This window comes from Diorhabda carinulata, chromosome 6 (genome assembly GCF_026250575.1).
Source record: "Diorhabda carinulata isolate Delta chromosome 6, icDioCari1.1, whole genome shotgun sequence".
In the NCBI taxonomy this organism is placed as follows: domain Eukaryota; kingdom Metazoa; phylum Arthropoda; class Insecta; order Coleoptera; family Chrysomelidae; genus Diorhabda; species Diorhabda carinulata.
In genome coordinates this window covers 25,172,462-25,194,373 of record NC_079465.1, presented here as the reverse complement: position 1 = coordinate 25,194,373, position 21,912 = coordinate 25,172,462, and the positions used below count along the sequence as shown (strand labels likewise).

The 21,912-nt window shown below is 35.1% G+C and overlaps 2 protein-coding genes across 3 annotated transcripts in view; one reads left to right on the top strand and one right to left on the bottom strand.

The window, feature by feature from the left end:
* Positions 1-16,750, top strand: part of LOC130895916 (transient-receptor-potential-like protein) — a 33,110-nt gene extending 16,360 nt beyond the window's left edge. The window contains exons 1-19 of one of the 2 annotated variants that reach the window (XM_057803537.1): positions 32-130; positions 1,443-1,567; positions 2,246-2,486; positions 2,540-2,682; positions 3,027-3,207; positions 3,405-3,596; positions 5,251-5,485; positions 7,915-8,067; positions 9,648-9,903; positions 9,956-10,089; positions 10,144-10,267; positions 10,324-10,519; positions 12,367-12,534; positions 12,586-12,811; positions 12,878-13,013; positions 13,376-13,456; positions 13,511-13,704; positions 15,282-16,012; positions 16,600-16,750. In XM_057803537.1, coding sequence (XP_057659520.1) covers positions 116-130; positions 1,443-1,567; positions 2,246-2,486; positions 2,540-2,682; positions 3,027-3,207; positions 3,405-3,596; positions 5,251-5,485; positions 7,915-8,067; positions 9,648-9,903; positions 9,956-10,089; positions 10,144-10,267; positions 10,324-10,519; positions 12,367-12,534; positions 12,586-12,811; positions 12,878-13,013; positions 13,376-13,456; positions 13,511-13,704; positions 15,282-16,012; positions 16,600-16,701 — 3,633 coding nt within the window. In that variant the 5' untranslated portion in view covers positions 32-115 and the 3' untranslated portion in view covers positions 16,702-16,750. Of the gene's footprint in view, positions 1-31; positions 131-1,442; positions 1,568-2,245; positions 2,487-2,539; positions 2,683-3,026; positions 3,208-3,404; positions 3,597-5,250; positions 5,486-7,914; positions 8,068-9,647; positions 9,904-9,955; positions 10,090-10,143; positions 10,268-10,323; positions 10,520-12,366; positions 12,535-12,585; positions 12,812-12,877; positions 13,014-13,375; positions 13,457-13,510; positions 13,705-15,281; positions 16,013-16,599 lie in introns of those variants that run through there. The other variant, XM_057803538.1, reaches the window with a different exon arrangement.
* Positions 16,751-17,668: 918 nt separating this feature from the next.
* Positions 17,669-21,649, bottom strand: LOC130895915 (calcineurin subunit B type 2). Its single transcript, XM_057803536.1, has 5 exons — positions 21,523-21,649; positions 21,291-21,330; positions 20,629-20,805; positions 20,451-20,572; positions 17,669-18,781 (listed from the first exon to the last, which is right to left on the bottom strand). The coding sequence occupies exons 1-5, from the start codon at positions 21,523-21,525 to the stop codon at positions 18,611-18,613; spliced, it is 513 nt and encodes a 170-aa protein (XP_057659519.1). The 5' UTR covers positions 21,526-21,649; the 3' UTR covers positions 17,669-18,610.
* Positions 21,650-21,912: the final 263 nt, after the last annotated feature.

The window sequence follows — 21,912 nt, the reverse complement described above, 5'->3', positions numbered from 1 at the left end:
TGGAATTAAATCCCCATGGTGTTCACAAAATATTTCTCATTTTCTTTCTAGACGTAAGATGTTTTAGTTTTATCTTAATCAGCGTCTTTTCATTTTTTTTATTTTATTTTTGGACATGGATGAAGATGTCGTAAGTAGAAAAATTCTTTCTCTTTATTATCAAATTTGACAAATGTTCCGAATCTTGACCAAAATTTTTGAAAAACTATTTCAGAAAATGAAAATTTCTTCTCTCGTCTTCTGCGTTTGGTTTCTCTGATTTTTTCGATAACAAATTATGGTATACCATCAAGAATTAACCGCTCTATTTTGCTCTAAAGCAGGGGTCTCCAAACTTTGAAGCCTTCGGGCCAGGATAATTTTTTTCGTGACATCCCAAGGACCAAAAACATAGTTTCCATAAATCTCATTAGTGTGTTTTTGTTTTTGTTTCATTAGTTGGGATTAATTCCATATTTGTTATTTGTTAGATAATAAATATACTCAAGTTAGATCTTCTAGTTGAGTTTTCTACAACATCAAAGTTTTACCTTGCAATTAAATAAAGTAATTATCACTCTGTGTTTTCATTCTTTTCCATTCAACTTATCACAGTACATACATAGTCTTAAGCTGTCGCGGGCCGGATTGATGGAACTGGCGGGCCGGATCTGGCCCGCGAGCCGTAGTTTTAAGACCCCTGCTCTAATGAAACAACAAGCGAGCAGCTTTTGGTGGACATGACTCTAATTAAAATCCCCATAAAATCGATTGTTGTTTAGTTTTTTTTTGTTCATATCCATAGATCCACGATTCGTCGTTTGTCGTGATCCTGTAGACGCATTTTGAAGCATCTCAATTGAATTATTTCAGTATATCTTTGCACCAATCGACACGAGTTCTTTTTGAGTTTATGTTGAGGCGTGGAATCAAAAAATTCGTATATTTTTGGTCTCAAAATGTTTCTCGTAATTTGGCATCTGTCTAATCTTCCAAATAGAAACATTACGTGTTTGTTTGGAACCCAAATATTCAGAAAAGCAACACATGGAATAAAAATCGAAACTTAGAAGTCTTAGTACGCCCTTTATGGGTTTGGAATTCGTAATCGACGATGATTCATACTTTACCTTTAACGGGAATGAAACGGTGAATAAAAAGACTTATTATTGTCAGAAAGACCATTCAGAAGTGTATTTCGAAAGATACAAAAAGTTCAATTCGAAATTGTTTGTATGGTTGTCATTTTGGTAACCTGTAATCGCCAAAATATATGGCCTGTTTTGGCCAGATGTAAATGACCAAAAAGTAGGTTCTAACTTTTTACAAAACCAACAAGGCTAATTTCACAAATAAATTGATAAAAAAACAGAAGTAGACACTTTTTAGTAGCCCCATGAGAAACTCTACATACGTCAGAAGTATGTAAAGTTTCTCATGACTCACCCTATATATATTTTTAGGTAGATATTGAGTCTCGTATGACTCGTAGATCATTAATAATGCCCAAACTACCAAACGTTTTAACTTTAGAAGAGAAAAAATATCTTTTAGCGGTGGAAAGAGGTGATTTAGCCAACGTTCGAAGGTATAAATCATACATATATATACAATCACTCAATAAGTCGTCTGACTAACTAAGAAAAACCCTTTTTTTTTGCCAAAAATCCATATGTAATCTCCTTTAAGAGCAATACAATCATTCCAACGCTTTTTTTTGAGATCAGATAATAGCCAGTAGTCACTGGGTGCCAGATCTGATCTATACGGTGGCAATTTGTTTAATTTAACCATCGGTTCATTGTTTTTGTGGAACAGTAGTTTTTCTTCGACATTTTTCTTTTATTTTTGCATTCAATCGATCCAACAACTCAATTTAGTACCTTCCCAACTGACTGTTGTACCTTTGAACGTTGCAGTCCTTTCGGATGATGATCGTTTTGATTCCTGATTGAAGTGAAGGATCCATGTCACATATCGATGCAAAAAATCTGATTTATTACGTATAAGCATGACCAAAACGCATATCTCATATCTTTATGACCTCAATCATTCAATTTTCTGTAGTAATTACCTCAATATGGCGACCAGAACGTCCACCATTAAAGTAGCTTCACTTAAATAGCTGTCAGTTTATGAAGTTGGTACTTCCTAAACGTCATAATGGATTTGACAATGACATCGCCATCTGTTAGTCGGTCACGTGACTTATTGAGTGACGTTATAGGTATTTTATCAAGTAACGACTTGGACGAAATTTTTTTAGGATATTACAGAGAGCGCAGAAAAGACCAGGCACTCTCGATATTAATTGTATGGACAGTTTAGGTAGAGGAGCTTTAACGATAGCGATCGATCAAGAAAATTTAGAAATCGTTGAAATATTAGTGGTCATGGGAGTTGAGACTAAAGATTCTCTTTTGCACGCCATAAACGCGGAATTCGTCGAGGCAGTCGAGCTACTTTTGGAACACGAAGAGCTCATCCATAAAGAAGGAGAACCATACGTAAATACGCAATCGCAATCGGTGATTTTTTTAAATTAAATATGGTTTTTTAGAGTTGGCAAAAAGTCGATATTAACACGGCTATGTTCACGCCAGATTTAACCCCGCTCATTTTGGCTGCTCATAGAAACAATTATGAGATCCTGAAACTCTTATTGGATAGAGGGGCCACTGTTCCCATGCCTCACGATATCAAGTAAGTAATCAATATTTAATTACACAATTACAGCTGGAGTTTTGATCATCATCGAATTTTAGCTCCCGGTTTGGTCGTTATCTGAGTTTCGTCCAATTTTTGGTTATTTCTCTTCCCCGTGGGTCGTGCAGGTCTGCCTCTTCTAGTTTCCGTGGTGTATGATCTATCCATATCTTGTACTTGGTCTTTTTCCTTTATGTTCCAAAGGTAGATCTGTTAATATGAACATTAACGTGGATCTGAACCTTAAGTCTTGATCAGGATCAGTCCAAAACTGTCTTACGGTCATCTATCTAACTCCTTCTGCAGCTTGGGTCATATATCTCACTATCTCTTTCTTTCAGATGCGGATGTAACGAATGCCTACAAAAATCAGAAGAAGATTCGCTCAGACATTCTTTATCTAGATTAAACGAGTATAAAGCCCTTGCCAGTCCGTCCCTTATCGCCCTTTCCTCCAGCGATCCTTTATTAACGGCTTTTCAGTTGTCTTGGGAATTGAGGAATTTGGCATTTGCCGAACCTGTAAGTAATCATAAATTTTTTTATTCATTTAAATAATTTTTCTATAGAATGCGAGGTCTCTAATATATTTTTCGTTATTTCAAGTCTAGTTTGCGATCCGATCTTCAGAGACCGGACATAACCTAACTTTCGGTCTCTGAAGACGAATTCGATTATCAAAACGTCAGGCGAAAGTTTTTGTAAAAATATCTTTACAGGAATGTAAATCTGAATACATGGATTTGCGATTACAATGTCAACAGTTCGCCGTTGATTTGTTACATCAATCTAGAAATTCGCAAGAATTGGCGATAATACTGAATCACGATCCGGAAAATCCCCCTTACCAAGAAGGGGAGCACATGAAATTAGCTAGACTAGAATTAGCTATCCAATATAAACAAAAAAAGGTTTGTATGTTTATATAAAAAGATTTTACGTAATTTCCTGTAATAACATTTATCTAAATTTAACAAAAAAATGAACGTGTCTCTAAAGGAAGTTCATTCTCCATGTTAACTGCCATTTCGTGACGGATATTTCCTCTAAATTGTACCAGATTTGTTAGTGCAAACTCTAACTTTAATATAACCCCACAGGAAAAGTCTATAGGTATTAAATCGGAACTGCGTGAAGGCCAACTCATATCATATCTCCTGGAGATCAATTTACCACGAAAAATTTCACGAACTCGTTGCTGAAATCTATCGGAAGCTGCTTGAACATGCTCCGTCGTAATCTGGAATTCGGGCACGAAGAAATCGTTTAACATCTGCTGCTAAATTCACTGTAGGAATTTCAGATACTTCATAATTAAACTGAATTTTGTAAAGGTGCTCGTTCAAAGGAGCAGCGAGCTTCCGGATGGACAAGTGAGGCTCGCTACGAACACACCGAGTGACCGTTATAAAAAACGGTTTATCTAGTGCTGGGTCCGAATTTCTCGATCCGCCTTCCAATTAGTACAGCACCTGGAGGGTCTTTGAAATCACGAACTCGATGCTGAAATCTATGGGAAGCTGTTTGAAGATGCTCCGTCGTAATCTGGAGTTCGGGCACGAAGAAATCGTTTAACATCTGCTGCTAAATTCACTGTAGGAATTTCAGATACTTCATAATTAAACTGAATTTTGTAAGGGTGCTCGTTCAAAGGAGCAGCGAGCTTCCGGATGGACAAGTGAGGCTCGCTACGAACACACCGAGTGACCGTTATAAAAAACGGTTTATCTAGTGCTGGGTCCGAATTTCTCGATCCGCCTTCCAATTAGTACAGCACCTGGAGGGTCTTTGAAATCACGAACTCGATGCTGAAATCTATGGGAAGCTGTTTGAAGATGCTCCGTCGTAATCTGGAGTTCGGGCACGAAGAAATCGTTTAACATCTGCTGCTAAATTCACTGTAGGAATTTCAGATACTTCATAATTAAACTGAATTTTGTAAGGGTGCTCGTTCAAAGGAGCAGCGAGCTTCCGGATGGACAAGTGAGGCTCGCTACGAACACACCGAGTGACCGTTATAAAAAACGGTTTATCTAGTGCTGGGTCCGAATTTCTCGATCCGCCTTCCAATTAGTACAGCACCTGGAGGGTCTTTGAAATCACGAACTCGATGCTGAAATCTATGGGAAGCTGTTTGAAGATGCTCCGTCGTAATCTGGAGTTCGGGCACGAAGAAATCGTTTAACATCTGCTGCTAAATTCACTGTAGGAATTTCAGATACTTCATAATTAAACTGAATTTTGTAAGGGTGCTCGTTCAAAGGAGCAGCGAGCTTCCGGATGGACAAGTGAGGCTCGCTACGAACACACCGAGTGACACGTTTTGGACCGTTATCGGTTGGATCCGGTTTCTTCGAGTTTCTCGATCCGTTTTCCAATTAGAACAGCACCTGGAGCATCTTTGAAATTACGAGTATTGCGCAAATTCCCGAGAACCGGGTTTACCTCCCGTGCCTTTCTTCTGAAACACCTTGTACAATAATTTGTTGATTTTTAAATAAATGTTGATCGTTGTAATATAGCGGGAACTTCGTCAATGTTAGGTTAGGTTCTTATTCGTTTCAGTTTGTATCTCATCCGAATATTCAACAGCTGTTGGCCGCTATTTGGTACGAGGGGGTTCCGGGTTTTAGACGAAAATCTAACAAAGAAAAAATTATGATAATCGTGAAAGTAGCACTACTATTTCCTTTTTATTGTTTATTATACATGGTGGCGCCGGAAACTAAAACGGGAAAACTTATGAGGAAACCTTTCATGAAGTTTTTAATTCATGCTTCTTCGTACCTTTTTTTTCTGTGTAAGTAAATCATTTTTATGTATCTATTAGGTCTATTTTGATGTTTTTTTTTTCGAGAATTGATGTCGATGTTTATCAAAATTGGATTGAAAATCGTGTATATATACAGAGTGATTCATTAAACAAAGAAAACAATCATTAAAATTTTCAGTGAGTTGGTGTGTAAACTTTTTTTTCGGGTGTTGTTTTTGTTTTACTTTGTTTTTATTATTTTTGCGTCTCAGTGTAGTGGGAATTTATTATTTATACACTGGAAAAAATGAAAAATTTTGTTTACGTATCGAGTTTTGTTAGTCCGGGAAAATAAAGTATAAATTTGAATTTGGAAACGCGGTTTCGAGTATAAGAAATTTGAGACATTTTCTCCGATATTTCTCTCATTTTTACTTTCACAAAAAAATTGTAAGAATCAAAATCGTAGGAACTTATATGCCCTATAACATTATAGAATTATATTTGAAAAAAAAAAATTTAACTATTAATTTTTCAAAAATTTTTGAAACATTTTGATTTATACGGTATATAATATAGTAAATATTGGAAAAACAAATTGAAATTTTATTTAAATATAAGGGAAATGTTTCTAAAAATGTTGTTTTTAAATTTTGAAAATTCATAATGGCGGATTCGTCAACTGAATTTGAAAATATTTTGAAATAAATGAAACAAATTCAATTTACTCCGCCGCCATTTTGAATTTTCAAAATTTAAAAACAACAACTTTTTTAGAAACATTTTCCTCATATTTAAATAGAATTTTAATTCGTTTTTTTTGATATTCACTATATTTACCGTATAAATCAAAATGTTTCCAAAACTTTTCGTCAATTTTCGAAAAATTGAAGGTTAAAAAAATTTTTTTTGACTGTTTGAATGTCATACAATTTTTTTTATACAACTTCCTTATTTTAAATAAATTAATAAACATTTAACATCATACACAAAAGTCATACGACTAATTAAGAAAAACACAATTTTTCACTAAAAATCACCTTCAAGACCAATACGACCATTCCAGCGCTTATCTAACTTCTCGATGCCGTTCTTGTAGAAGGATTTGTCTTTTAACTCAAAATTTGAGTCAATTTGAGCTAAATTTCTTACCAGCGAGTATTTTTTTGTAATCAGCGAAAAGCTATTAGTCATTAAAGGTCAGATCTGGACAATACTGTGGATTATGAAGCAATTCGTTCAATTCAACCATCGTTGCCATCGATTTGTGAATCGGTGCGTTGTCTTGATCAAACTGTGGTTTTTTCTTCGACATTTTTCCTTGATTTTTGCATTCAAATAATCCAACAACTCTATGGAGTATTCACCATGGATTGCTTCTTCCTTTTGGAGATATTCGATGAACAATATTCCATGTCCATCACGAAATAGTTGAACCATAAGCTTCCCAACTGACTTTTGTGCCTTTGGACGCTTCGGACGTGATGCAGTCCACTCAGATGATGATCGTTTCGATTCCGGAGCGAAATTATCGATCCAAGTTTCACCCATCGTCACATATGGATGCAAAAATAACTGTACCCATGACCAAACACTGCTATGAATCATCAACGTTGTTGTTTTCGATCGACTGTGAATCAAACGCGGCGCCCACTTTGAAAAAAGTTTCCTCACGGTCAAATGTTCTTTTTTCTTTCGAGTTAATACTCAATTAACGTCATATGGATATGATAATTGTTATATGTGGTAGCGACTTCGGTAAAATAATGGAAAGATGGAAGTCAAAGAGGACCGTGATGAAAACAAAGAAAAGATAAAGAAGAAAGAAGTTGCAGAAGGCTTCAGAAGAAAGCTCCAGGAGCTTTCAAATGGTATAGACCCAAAAATATAATTTGAAATACTGCAAACATACCAAAATACTGGGAAGTAGCATTGTTACTAGTGCTGGGAAAATCCTAGATGAAAAACTGAATCAGATCAGAATGGAAATAGTTCGAAAGGCGTTTGTCAAGTACTCCTCAATGTTTACGAACAGAAATCTAAACCTCCACGTCGGGATAGGATTCATGGAATGCTATGTGTGGTCAGTACTGCTGGACATTTGGACCTTGAAAGCTCAAATGATAGAAAAACCTTGAGGTATTTGAGATGTGGCATCCTGAAGATAACCTCGACTGACAGAATCACCAACCTAAGACGCATTGATCGCAAAAGAAAACTGTTGACAATTATTAAGAAGACACAACGACAAATACAGAATATGATGCAGGACAGAGTACTTAGAGGGAAAGAAAATAATCGGCAGGAGAATAAGAAGACGGCATGAGAAGAAGAAGAAGATGCGCTTCCACGTCAACAATCACTTCAACACTGTTGACAACCTTTCCACAAACCTGGTTATATCGACCAAAATCTACAGTACAAGAGTTTTCCCACCTCATTTATCAATTACCAATCGGCTGATTTTATTTTTCCAGTGCTACTGATTCTAGTATCACTTAGAGCCGACGATTTGGTTTTAGAATATCTCGGATCGGACACAATGCGAGATTACGTTAGACAAAAATATGACAGACAAAGAGGAAACCCACCAACTATATTAGAATACGCGGTCCTGTTGTACGTCATAGGTAAACGATCGAAACCAAAATATAGTGTGTTCGTAAAGTGTAGAGGTCGGCGTAAGTCAGGCACAAATTTGAATTAAGAGAAAAAAAATAACAAAAGAAATTCGAAATTACTGCGAGTGTTCGAACGGAGAAGCAGGTCCGGCGAGGATGACAGGCTGTTCGCGAACAATTCAAAATTTTTCAATTGCAATTCGAAGATCGGGAAGAGCGCGTGGTGCGCGCTGTCTTTGGGAAAAATCACTTAACACTCAACGAATTCTCGTCGGGGTATCCATTTTAAAAACTGAACATTAAACTCCATCCTACATGAAACGACTGATGTTCGCGAGTGTTCGTTTACCTACGCGAATCATCGAGGGTGTGCTCGTATGGATCTATGGATATCTGCCCACACAAGCACCCCTGGTAGATTTAACTCGTCTTCGATGGATATACGAGGATTCTGGTCGTACTAGTACACGTATGAAGGTTGCATCAGCCGACTGCAAAATAGAATGCTGGAACGAAGAACTGCTCGCGAAATTCCAATCTGCGATCCTGGTAAAGGAAACGCGGACGATAAACTTGATATCAGTCGTCGAGAATGCGGCGCGTCGGTAACAGAGCCCGTTTTTAGCAATTTTTGATACGTCTTCCACATTTTTGAACGATTTTGTCGCGGTGGAGTCGGAAATTATTGTTGGAAATCTCCAGATAGCCGCATTGCAGATTGTTTCGTCTGCTCAACTAACGCCATCGCTACTGTTTCCATAATTTCGTTGGTTGTTACTGATATCAGTCGTCGAGAATTCGGCGCGTCGGTAACAGAGCCCGTTTTTAAGAATTTTTGGTACGACTTCCACACTTTTGATCGATTTTGTCGCGTTGGAGTCGAGAATGCGGCGTGTCGATAACAGAGCCCGTTTTTAGCAATTTTTGATACGTCTTCCACATTTTTGAACGATTTTGTCGCGGTGGTGTCGGAAATTATTGTTGGAAATCTCCCGATAGCCGCATCGCAGATTGTTTCGTCTGCTCAACTAACGCCATCGCTACTATTTCCATAATTTTGTTGGTTGTTACTGATATCAGTCGTCGAGAATTCGGCGCGTCGGTAACAGAGCCCGTTTTTAAGAATTTTTGGTACGACTTCCACACTTTTGATCGATTTTGTCGCGGTGGAGTCGAGAATGCGGCGTGTCGGTAACAGAGCCCGTTTTTAGCAATTTTTGATACGTCTTCCACATTTTTGAACGATTTTGTCGCGGTGGTGTCGGAAATTATTGTTGGAAATCTCCAGATGGCCGCATTGCAGATTGTTTCGTCTGCTCAACTAACGCCATCGCTACTATTTCCATATTTTAGTTGGTTGTTACTGATATCAGTCGTCGAGAATTCGACGCGTCGGTAACAGAGCCCGTTTTTAAGAATTTTTGAACTATTGAAGCTTGGGCTCGTATCGATTATTCACGCGTCCACACGTGTTATCATAACGCAGACACAACTGTCTGAAGAACGAACACGACAGCGTTGCCGGACTTTCCTGATTCACGCCGACCTCTGTATAAAAGAACGAATTGAAACGTTTGTTGTTTCCCAAGGATTCATTTTCGAGGAAACCCAAGAGATATTTGTGGAAGGGATAAATTCGTATTTAAGGAACTTATGGAACTTCATCGATTTCACGAGGAACGTTTTATATACGGCGGTTTTCTTTTTACGTATCGCGTCGTATTTTCAACAAGCCGCCGAAATTGAAAACGACGAAGAAACCGCTAAAATCAGAAGGGAAAATTGGAACGCTTTCGATCCGCAGTTGATCGCCGAAGGATTATTCGCCGCCGCTAATATTTTCAGGTAAATTCATTGAATTTTGAACGAACGCGATGAAATATTTCTTTCATTTCAGCGCATTGAAATTAGTTCACCTTTTTTCTATAAATCCGCATTTGGGACCGCTCCAAATATCTTTGGGTCGGATGGTTATTGATATAGTTAAATTCTTCTTCATCTATTCGTTGGTACTTTTCGCTTTTGCTTGCGGTACGTGTTTAATCGAATTATTACATAAATTACCTTAAAAAAAATTATCTTTAGGTCTAAATCAATTATTGTGGTACTTCTCCGATCTGGAGAAACAGAAATGTTATCATCTGCCTAATGGAGAACCGGATTTTGATGGCGCTTCCGATTCTTGTATGAAATGGAGGCGATTCGCTAAGTAACAAAAAAAACGAAGAATTTTCCGTTATAATAATGATAACGCATTTTTTTTAGTGTTTTCGAATCGTCCCAATCGCTTTTTTGGGCCAGTTTTGGTATGGTAGATCTCGATAGTTTCGAATTGACCGGTATAAAAACGTACACGAGATTTTGGGGTCTACTGATGTTCGGTTCGTACAGCGTCATCAACGTTATCGTTCTCCTGAATCTTCTTATAGCCATGATGTCTAATTCTTATGCTACTATCGATGTAAGTCTCGTCGAAATTTATGTCTATTATTGTTGCTTTTGCCGAATTTGATCGTTTCTTTAAGTTTTAGCCGAATCTTCGTATATACGGCCGCAATTACGAACGCATCCATCTAAAGTTTAATCCATTTTAGCATTTACGAACGCGTTCGCCTTAATTTCAACCACACTCGATCTCCTTCACCTAAAATTGAATCGACAATCGGGCGCATTCACCTTAATTTTGATCGAAAATGTCAAATTTTTATCGATTTCAGCAACTACGAGCGCATTCGCCTGATTTTCAACCGGTGATATCTTAAATTTTCGATGAAAATGTGGGCGCATCCACCATCCACCGAAATTTTGCTTTATTTTTGGCGTTACGGACGCATTCGTCTGAATTCTGGTCGTTTTCAGCGAATACGGGCGAATTCACTTGAATTCTGATCGATTTCAGCGATTGCGAACGCATTCCGAGAATCTACTAAATTTTCCGTGAAAATGTGAGCGCATCCACCAAAATTTCGATCAATTTTTGGCGTTACGGGCGCGTTCACTTCAATTCTGATCGATTTCATCGATTACCAGCGCATTCACTTGAATTCTTATCGATTTTAGCGATTACGAGCGCATTCGCCTGATTTTCAACCGATAATTTCCTAAATTTTCGATGAAAATGTGAGCGCATCCACCAAAATGTCGATCAATTTTTGGCGTTACGGGCGCGTTAATTTGAATTCTGATCGATTTCAGCAATTAAGAATTTTATCCGATTCTCGCAATGGAGAGCACCTCCACCGACATTTTAATCGATTCCTGAAGTTAACAGCGTATTCACGTAAATTTTGATCGATAATTTCAATTTTGAAAGCGTCCATTTAAATTTTAATCGATTTTATCATTTAGAAGTCAAAATTTCAATCGAAAATCTCAATTTCGATCACATGCATTTAAATTTCATTCGATTTTCACAATAATGGACGACTTTACCGAAATTTCAATCGATTCTTGGAGTTACAAGCGTATTAAAATAAATTTTAATCGATAATTTTAACTTTGCACGCATCCACTTAGATTTTAATCGATTCTTGGAGTAACAAGCGTATTCACCTAAATTTTAATCGATTCTTGGAATTAAGAGCGTATTAACCTAAATTTTAATCGATAATTTTAACTTTGCACGCATCCACTTAAATTATAATCGATTCTAGTATTTACGAGTGCGTTCCTTAAAATTTTTAATCGAGAATATCAACTTTGAACGAATTCAACTCAATTTTAATTAAGTTTCGCAACTTCGATCGCATCTATTGAAATTTTAATCGATTCCTGGAGTTGCGAGCGAATTCACTCTAATCTCAATCGAGAATTTCAGCCTTTAACGCATTTACTCAAATTCCCTCCCCTATAATCACGAAAAAATATAGTCAATTTGAGATATTTTAGGTTTTAACAGCCAAAAAAATAGTTTTACGTAAAAAATGTGTATAATCTTTTTTGTAGAACTTTTTATGAATTCCATTTTTTGTTTGAAACTTTTTTCTGTAAAATCGATATTTTCAGAAATATTCAGCAAAATAGATCTGGCTGACTCAAAATATATCGAAAAGAGTCAAATTGGCTTACCTAACCTAACCTCAACTAACTTAACCTAGCGTAACCGAACATAACCTAACCTTCTCCTATTGCTTGCTGTCGTTGACTACCAATATTTTAGGTTATAACAGCAAAACGAATAGTTTTACGTAAAAAACGTATATAACCTTTTTTGTAGAGCTTCATTTTTTGTTCGAAACTCTTTCGGAGATATTTGGACTTTGTTAACAATAATCCTTATAGGTTCAAGATATTTCGTAACCTTTTCAGGAACATTCGGATACCGAATGGAAATTCGCCAGGACGAAACTATGGATGAGCTACTTCGAAGAAACCGGCACCCTACCGCCACCTTTCAACATTTTTCCGAAACCGAAGATGCTTTTGAAAATGTTCGGGCTACGAAAAAAGGACAAACTTAAAAAGATGTCGACTAAAGTAATTAAACGCAGTTATCTTAACACGTTTACTAGCGATTTTATTTTCTAGAGGAGGAATAGAGAAGAGAAAGAAAGAGATTATAGGTACACGGCTGTAATGAGGGCGTTAGTTTGGCGATACGTTTCGGCGAAACATAGAAAATGCGACGAATCTTCGGTCACCGAAGACGATATCAACGAATTGAAGAGTGATATTTCTTCGTTCCGGTACGAATTACTGGAAGTTTTAGGTAAAAACGGAATGGATATTTCGTGCGCCGAAAAAAAAGACAAAGGTAATGAAACTTGCGTATCGATAATGATAACGAAATATTAACTAATTTTTTTTTTTAATTTTGCAGCTATATTAGGACGGAAAATGAAAGTTTGGGAAAGGAGATTAATGAAAGATTTCAAAGTAGCTCCGGTATCGCAAGACGAAGAAGTAAACTTGGAATTATTCGCACCACCACCGGAAAACGAAAGTTCCCTAGCGAGGTATAAAACCATAGATAAATTAATTTAATATTTCATAAATAAATAATCCCCTAATTTTGCTACAATTATCATTAAAAGTTGTTCTTTATTGAAGAAGATAATCTCGAAAAGGATTCACACCGATAAAGTTTCGTTTACTCCCCAGCTTATAACGGCCGAAAAAATAGTTTTACGAAAAAAACGTATATAACCTTTTTTGTAGAGTTTCTTATGAGCTTCATTTTTTGTTTCAAACTTTTTTCTCTAAAATCAATTATTTCGGAAATATTCACCAAAATTTTCAATGGAGACGAAAGGCAAACGAAACGTTGTCGTTTTATAAGTTATACTGTCACTATGACGTTCATGTGTTCGGTTTCCAGATTCAGAAGAGTTGCCAGATTGGCCGTTCTCGATTCTAATACTCTAAAATGGAGACAAGTTGTTAAAAGTGCCCAAATAGCGTAAGTGGATATTTCAATTTTTCGGGACATACTGTATAACACTCCTTTTTGTAGTTCACAAATTGGTAGATGCCATCGAAAAGATGAATTGAAGAAACAAAAAAATCTACAACGGGCCATCGCCGAAGCGCAACGTTTAGCGAATTCCATAAGTCCGGATAATATTTCCGGTACAGCGACACCGATCATTCTACCGGATTTAACTGGAACCGATTTAGTTCAATTAATAAAAGGGGATGATACTTCAGGTATTTACGCGTAGAAACAAATTATTTTTGGCTGTATACTTCGAAGAAAAAGGCCGATAATAAAAGAAGAAAAAACGCGCCAACTTAACTTTGTCTAGTCTTTGATTTGAGTCCGTGGCTTTAGTATTAAAAGTAAGAGACCGACAAAAAGAAAAAAGAAGAAGATTAAAAAATATTTCGGATTTGAAATAGCCTCCAGTTCGAATTTCCGAGGGTCAAACTTTGCAGTCGAAGAAACTTTAGCAGAAACAAAGTTACAACTTTGGACTCGCCGAATTCGTTAGGAATGACATATTTTGCCGACAGGAAAATAATCTTTATTTTCAGACCTCCTAGTGGTACAGGAAGTGATTCTTAAACCTCACCGATAAAATCGATTACCTTCAATCTAATCATCCGAACCAAATCGCTAGTGACTGTTCATCGAGTTAGCTAGTTAAATTTTTCCAACAGAACTGTAGATGATGGACGAGAAACTGAAGATTTTTCCAACTCAATGAACCAACCGGAGACCTCGATCGAGATAGTGCCTTTACTAGCCTCCTAGACTCGGTTGAATGGAAGCATCCAAAGGATTTCTTTGGAATAACAATTCCAAAGACCCTTCAGTAAGTACAAACGAGATTTCTGGAGCTAAAGCTGTAGACTAAAGATGATGGATCAATCGCAGTAATCGGAAAAGAGGAACTTGTTGGATCGAATTTTTGCTTCAAACTTTCGATTCGCGAGGAAAAACTACCACCGACTCAACCTCGAGCTGGTGCATCGATGCCAGAAATAAAATTTCGATATCCGGACGTGGCGAAACTTCTCAAAGGCTTCGACGTCAATAAAGCCACCGACTCCTATGGAATACCACCAATAGTATTGAAGAAATGCGCAACCGCGATACAAATTCATTGTTCGGTTTCAATACATATCGAACCCCAGCCGTGCAGAAGAGCGATTCCTATACCAGGACTCACTCCAACAAATCCTCCTTATCCTGCCAAATTTTAACCAACAAATCCCTCTTATCCATACCAAAAAAATGTAAAAAGACGGTTCCTAACAATTACCGTCCGATTTGTTGCAATTCCATTCAAAGTTGCCGTTAGAGGTCGCCGTTTGCGTGTGTCATTTTGACGTATGACGTTTGAGCGTTATTTTGAGGTTAACTATCTTTCTGTTTGATTGTTTGTGGTGATCTTTTTGGTTTTCTTGGAACCATTAAGGCCAATTCAGGTCGCTTTTGAAACCGAAAACACTTGAAATTGTTGTATTTTTTTCTAATATGTTGTTTTCATTGTAAAAAAACCTCTTTGGTTGCATTAATATAATTTCTACGTGAAAATGAATGTTTTGTACAAATACATACATTTCATGCACAATTTTAAGGACGAAATCTATTAGCAACACGCCACGCCACTAGTCGAATAAGTGATCTTAACATCTGAGAATTTTGAATTATCCCACGTGGGATGCCGTGTGTACGTAGACAAATGAATTAAATGGAAACTATGCGTTCATATTCGACACGTGGCGTGGCGTGTGAACTTTTAAAAACTCATTTTTCTATGATATTCTTCAATTTTCAGATAAATCCAAGAGAAGCTACGCTTTAAGTCCGAATATTTCTATCAAAAACCAAATACCTAAATCTTTAACGCCCACTATATCTATTAAAACACCATGTAATGGTGTCGATAGAGAAATATCGACTTCGCCATATCGAAAACGAGATCTCATAGAATTCGATAGTGCTAAACCATCCCCAGTGAAAAAATCAGAAGAATCATCTTCTGTCGATTCTTTAGATCGAATCCTCGATAACATACAATTTTCGGAAACTGATTACACCGATACGGTCACTTCACCTCCGATAATAGTGTCCCCACCTTTGGACGAACTTGAAAGTCCTGGAAAACATTCGCTCAATTCGATGGTTCATTTGAAACCTAGAAGTGAAATCGACGATATTTTGGGAGAAGATTGGAATTTGTCTATGGACGAAAAATCTATTGAAGACGAAATTGAATCTTTACCAAGACCTACTAGTCCGATTCCAAAGTTACTAGAAGAAGAAGAATCGATTCCGTTATCTTCTTTAGATGGAAAAACGGGAGAAGAAATACCGCGAAGTATATTGAAAGATGAAAATAGTCCACGACGAATTAGTGATGAAATAACTGGAGAAGAAACTGAAAATAAAGCGCGGGAACAAGAAGACGAAGATAATTTAAAAGTTGACGAGGAAACAACACCGGGATCATCGATTGCGATAGCAGCGAAACCTGTTAAATTAAAACCGGTAGTGACGTTTGCGGATGTAAGTGATTATTCGAATTACATCACAGGGGCTGCTACTTTAGTTTTGAGATATGGCAACGCTGATGTAATTATGTCAAATTTGACATTGACGTGAACGTGTCGTTATACGAATGCTATTTTTGAGTTGTTTACAGATATTTGAAATATTGATCTTGGTGAAAAAAGGGAATTGAATCGTGAACAATTTACTTCTGTAAAAGTTTATTTGTGTAGAAGACAGTTTCTAAAGACAGATGCCAGTTTATCTCTGTAAAAGACAGTTTATTTTTCTAAAAGACTCTCTATAACGACAATTGACAGCTTATTTTTGTAAAAGACAGTCTCTAACGATAAATGAGAGTTTATTTGTTCCAAAGACAGTCTATAACGACAGATTACAATTTATTTCTGTGAAAGACAGTCTATAACGACAAATATAATGAAAAACTACGATGTAACAGATATTATGAAACATTTTTTTTGTTAATTTATCTCAGAACTTCAATAGCGACCCTCGTATTAACAAAAAAACACGTTTTTGTTCATTTAACGTGATAGATTTGTCATATTTATGATTCCAATTGGTCATTATTGTTTTTTTTTAAGGATTCGTCTCCTTCGCAAAGCCCCGCGACTACACCTATGAGTCAAAGAAATATTCAACGGGTTCACGCGAAAAGAACTCAGCCCAAATATGGCTGGTTATAATCCATTTAAATTGTTTCGAATTTACTTTATTAAATATATTATACTTGAATACTTTCTTTTATTTACTAATACAATTTTTAATAAAAAAAAATGAAAATAATACCTACTCCGAAGTAATTTTTCTACAATTATTATTATAAAATGACAGATAATAACCAATCGATTCGACAATTGACAGTTGATTTCTATAAAAGACAGTCTATATCGACTAATGACAGTTTATTTATATTAAAGAAAGTCTATAACGATAAATGACAGTTTATTTTTGTAGAAGACAGTCTATAACGATAAATGACAGTTGATTTATGTGTAGGACAGTTTATAACGACAATAACTACAATCGATTCCAATGGAGACTTTCTATAACGACAACTGACAGTTTATTTCTATAAAAGATAGTCTATATAACAATGAATGACAGTTTATTTGTTTCAAAGGCAGTCTTTAACGACAGATGACAGTTTATTTCTGTGAAAGGCAGTCTATAACGACAATTGAATTTATAGCTACAATCGATTCCAATGGTGACTGTCTATAACGACAAATGACAATTTATTTCTATAAAAGACAGACTATAACGACAAATGACAGTTAATTTGTTTCAAAGACAGTCTTTAACGATAAATGATAGTTTATTTCTGTGAAAGGCAGTCTATAACGACAATTGACAGTTTATAACTACAATCAATTCCAATGGAGACTGTCTATAACGATAAATGACAGTTTATTTCTGTAAAAGACAGTCTATAACAACAATTGATTTTGGATAATGGATTATTGGTTTCAAAGACATTCTTTAACGATAAATGATAGTTTATCTCTGTAAAAGACAGTTTTTAACTACATATAGCAGATTATTTCTGTTGAAGACAGTTTTTAATGACAGATGACAGTTTATTTTTGTTAAAGACAGTTTTTAATGGATATGGAATGGTTTTTTGGGATAGGGTTTTGAATTAAAAGTCGATTTTAGAGAGGTGAATAACCTTTATTAACTAAACATAAATTTTAAAACATCTCTCACACAGATTAACATATTTATACAATATAACGAAACTTTCCAACCCACAACCTAATTTTACAATCTACTTTTGTGTTAGGTAAAAATCTCCAACTGAAAAGAAAAAAAATAATCTCGCCGGGGGTGTAAAATTCGGTGTTTCGGTCTCTAGCACACGTCGAGACTTCACAGCGAATAATTAACCGACCAAAACATAACGAAAGAGACGTTCCCAAAAAAATAAAAAACAACTTTTATTCGAAAAATTAAAGAAAAACAGAAAAGGTTGTTCAACTAGTATTGGTCCCTATCAGTTTTCCGGATTTTTTGTCTAATAAAAGTTGACGTTAATATTTTTTGGAAACATCTCGGGAAACGCAGAAAATTGACTAGATTTCTAAAAAGAGGAAAAAGTAAATCGAACAAGTCTTACGAAAGCACTCGATTTGAAAATAAAACCTGTCCCGAATACTTTTCTTCATCATCCAACTGAAATTTATAAAATTTTTGTGTGAAAAGTTCCACATTTTCAAGCGATATATGTATATTCAAGCATTAGGTATAGATTATATATTTTTTTTTTAGTTTGAAAGCTATACACACACACGACATTTAGATTTAAAGTATAAAGAACAACTATTTTGAAAATTTTTCCTTTTTTATAAAATATTCAACGGGAAAGCACAAAACACGCATAATGAGCTCCTCTTATTAGATTTATACAGTGAAATATTTAAATGGACTTACAAACTACGACTGCTCTACCCAACTTGACGTCCTGACGCACTATACAAGGTGAATTTTTTCAAAGCAGTGACGAGATATAAATTAGGGGAAAAGAAATATTTTGCGTTGCTATTTTATAGCGATTATCTAATTTATCAGGCTCCAAGTTGAAGTATGATTGTTTTAGACGTCGACGACCATTTTTTTGTGTATGTCGGTGTTACCGACAACGTTGCAGAATTCGTCGAATGATATTTTACCGTCTTCATCCTTATCTGCGAATAGGATGGTTTTATCGACGATCTGCTGAAGCTGGGTGTCTTTCAAGTTGTTACCTACCATCATCTTCAGAACCTAAACACGAAATTAAATAGTTTGTGTTAATCATTACTCCTCCTCCGTTCCTGATAAAATTAAAAATAATAGAATATAATAGGGACCTTGTGTCCTTAACACAATAAAAACTTTATCGGTATCTATAACCATAAATCTTGTCGTAATAAAAAATCAATAAGAGGTGAATATATCCATGCACAAGTAGGGCACGATCACTTACACCAATCTTGATTAACTAGCACTTTACAAATGAAAAGGTTTTTATCAATAAAGTGTTTTATAGAGTTATTTTTAGTTACAAGTGATTGTTACGTTTTTTGACGATTTGAAAATCTATAATACAAGATTCATTTAATATACACAAATAATAAATTGTAAAATTGTACTAATTAACAATCGCCAGTTGCCTCACATTCGGTACGGTCCTGTTGTTTGTTTACATTAACGAGCATAACTGTCAATTTATAGGTACGATTGGTTATGTAAACAAATTGAAGGGCCGGATTGACTTGTATGCTTGTATAATTAATACCGAAGAAAGTCAACTTTTTATGAATATTTTCGACAACCATCGTATTTAAAACACAAAAAAAGTTAATTTGGTAACGTATTTTTTGAACTGTTATGCTTTTTAACGATTTGAGAATCTATAATACGAAGGTTATTCAATATATACAAATTATAAATCGAAAAATTTTACTGATTAACAATCGCGAATTGCGTCACAGTCGGTACGGTCCTGTTGCTTGTTTACATTACCGAGCATAAATGTCAATTTATAGGTACGGTTGGTTATGTAAACAAACTGCAGGGCCGGACTGACTTGGATTCTTATATAATTTTTGCAGAAGAAAGTCAACTTTTTATGAATATTTTCAACAACCATCATATTTGAGAAACAAAAAAAGTAATTTCAATTTTTTTAGAAATTCCAGGAAATCGAAGTAGTTTGATAAACACAAAGATGTAAAATCTTTGTAGAATTAAAAAAAATAAAAAACTCAGTAAAATTCAGTAAACGCACATGCAAAAAAATTGGTTTGTAAAACTAGTGAAATCTATGAAAACTGGAAAAAAATGTACAAATTCCAGAAAAAATAGATGAAAACGAAGATTTTTGTAAAAAAATATTTAAAATGAAGTTTGGAGACGTTTTTTCGACTTTACTTTTTCAGAATTTTATATTTCTAGAAAATTGCGAAGTTCGAGAAAATGAGATAAGATTCGGAAATTCTGGAAAACTCGAAGTAGTTTGAGTAAATCAAGAAACTCATAAAATACCTGAAGAAAAACCACAAAATTTCAATCATTACATTTGTGTAAAAAAAATATTATATTTCAGTATAAAATCCCCCATAGTCAAATTATACCTTCTATAAAATATTAAACGCTATTTTTCAGTAATTTAGTCCTTCAAAACATTTTAATTTGGATAAATAAACTTCAAAAAGTTAATTTCAGGTATACATCCTTAAACGACTGATGTTTATTGTCGTAAGATAATTTTAATTGCGTTTCTCTAAACACACAATAAAACTGAAACTACTCATTAATATTATTGCTGATAAAACAATTTTAAATTCACCAAAAATAGATTTATTGTAAACACAATTAGAAAACATTTCAAATTAATTCGCTTACCAACTACCATACTAACAATTTTTGATAATCAAATATATTTAAATACCTGGAAGAGTTCCCCGTTCGAGATGTATCCATCATTATCCATATCGTAAATTCGAAAAGCGAATCTCAATTTCGACAGCTTATCCCCTTTAACGCTGAATTGAGATACACCCTGTATAAATTCTATAAAAAAAATAACAATTTTTTCCCACTTAAGTGATGTATGCGAAAATACGCACCCTTAAAATCAACTTCCCCATTACCATCTGCATCAAATATGTCGATCACACGTTGAACTAGAGGATTCTGCTGCAGTTCAGGCAAAGACATAAACTCGTCGATGCTGAGAGCACCCGAATTATCCAGATCTAATTTTCTAAATCTTTTACCAAGACGCCGAATTTCGTCAGCATCGACTGCGAAAAAACGACCATGTAATAAATATGACTTTGCTTATAAGCACAAGAGTGAAAATTTAAAAAAAAAACACAAAAAATATCAAAAACTACAAATATTTCAGTCCAAGGCTGTTCAAATGTTATTAAAGTACCTACGGAATATCCCAACCCAAACCTCATACTTAAAATTCAAATTTACATGCATAGACGCATCTATAAGACATCAAATCTCAAATAATTTATGTTTTGAAATATATGAATACAATCATGCTTTAAAAAGTTTTTTAATAGAAATTATAATCTATGTTATGTCAATACTAACTAAAACCTTCACTAAATAAATTTAATTAAATTAAAAATGGACACAAAACGAGCTAAACAGAAAAAAACATAAACCAACGAGTCATGGATACTAAAACCTTGACAACCAATTATTAAGCAGTTTAAATTTTTCAAGTTACGTGTAATAATTGTGAAAGTGCATTAATGAAATGTAAACTTACAGTTAGAGCATAGCTCCATGGGTAGAGAGCTCTCGTTACCCTGAAAAACAACATGTTCTTGTAAAACAATGCAAAAATCTGGGGGAAAAAAACTGGAATATCAAAATGGGCTTGTCCCTGAAAACTAGGCTAAAGCGATGCAACCTTGAAATATGCCAAATTTTAATGGTGCAAGCTAATTCTAATTAATATTATTACGATCAATGCATTATCCATAAAATAAGATATTTACCATGGTCTGCTCCCGGTAATCTAACTTCTAATTGATTTATGATTTTTTTTAATGATCGACAAACCGAGGATAAATAATTTACCTTAGTTTGTGGACCTCTCGAAGAGGTCGCTAGTATCGTGACGTCTTGACAGGAGATGTTAAAAATATTTTTAAAAAATATAATAAATTTAAGTTACTCAAAAAATATACCTATAAATTTAACAAACGAAATCGAATTATCGAAACAAAAAATAAATAATATAATAGTGCTCAATGCACAGATCTTAAAAACGACAATTTGGAACGTGGGTATGAAGCATTGCTCGATTGGGTGTTCATTTTATGTAATTGGAAAGCGACTAATGTGCAACGTACCAGTTTTATTTAAATTATAATATTAAACGATAA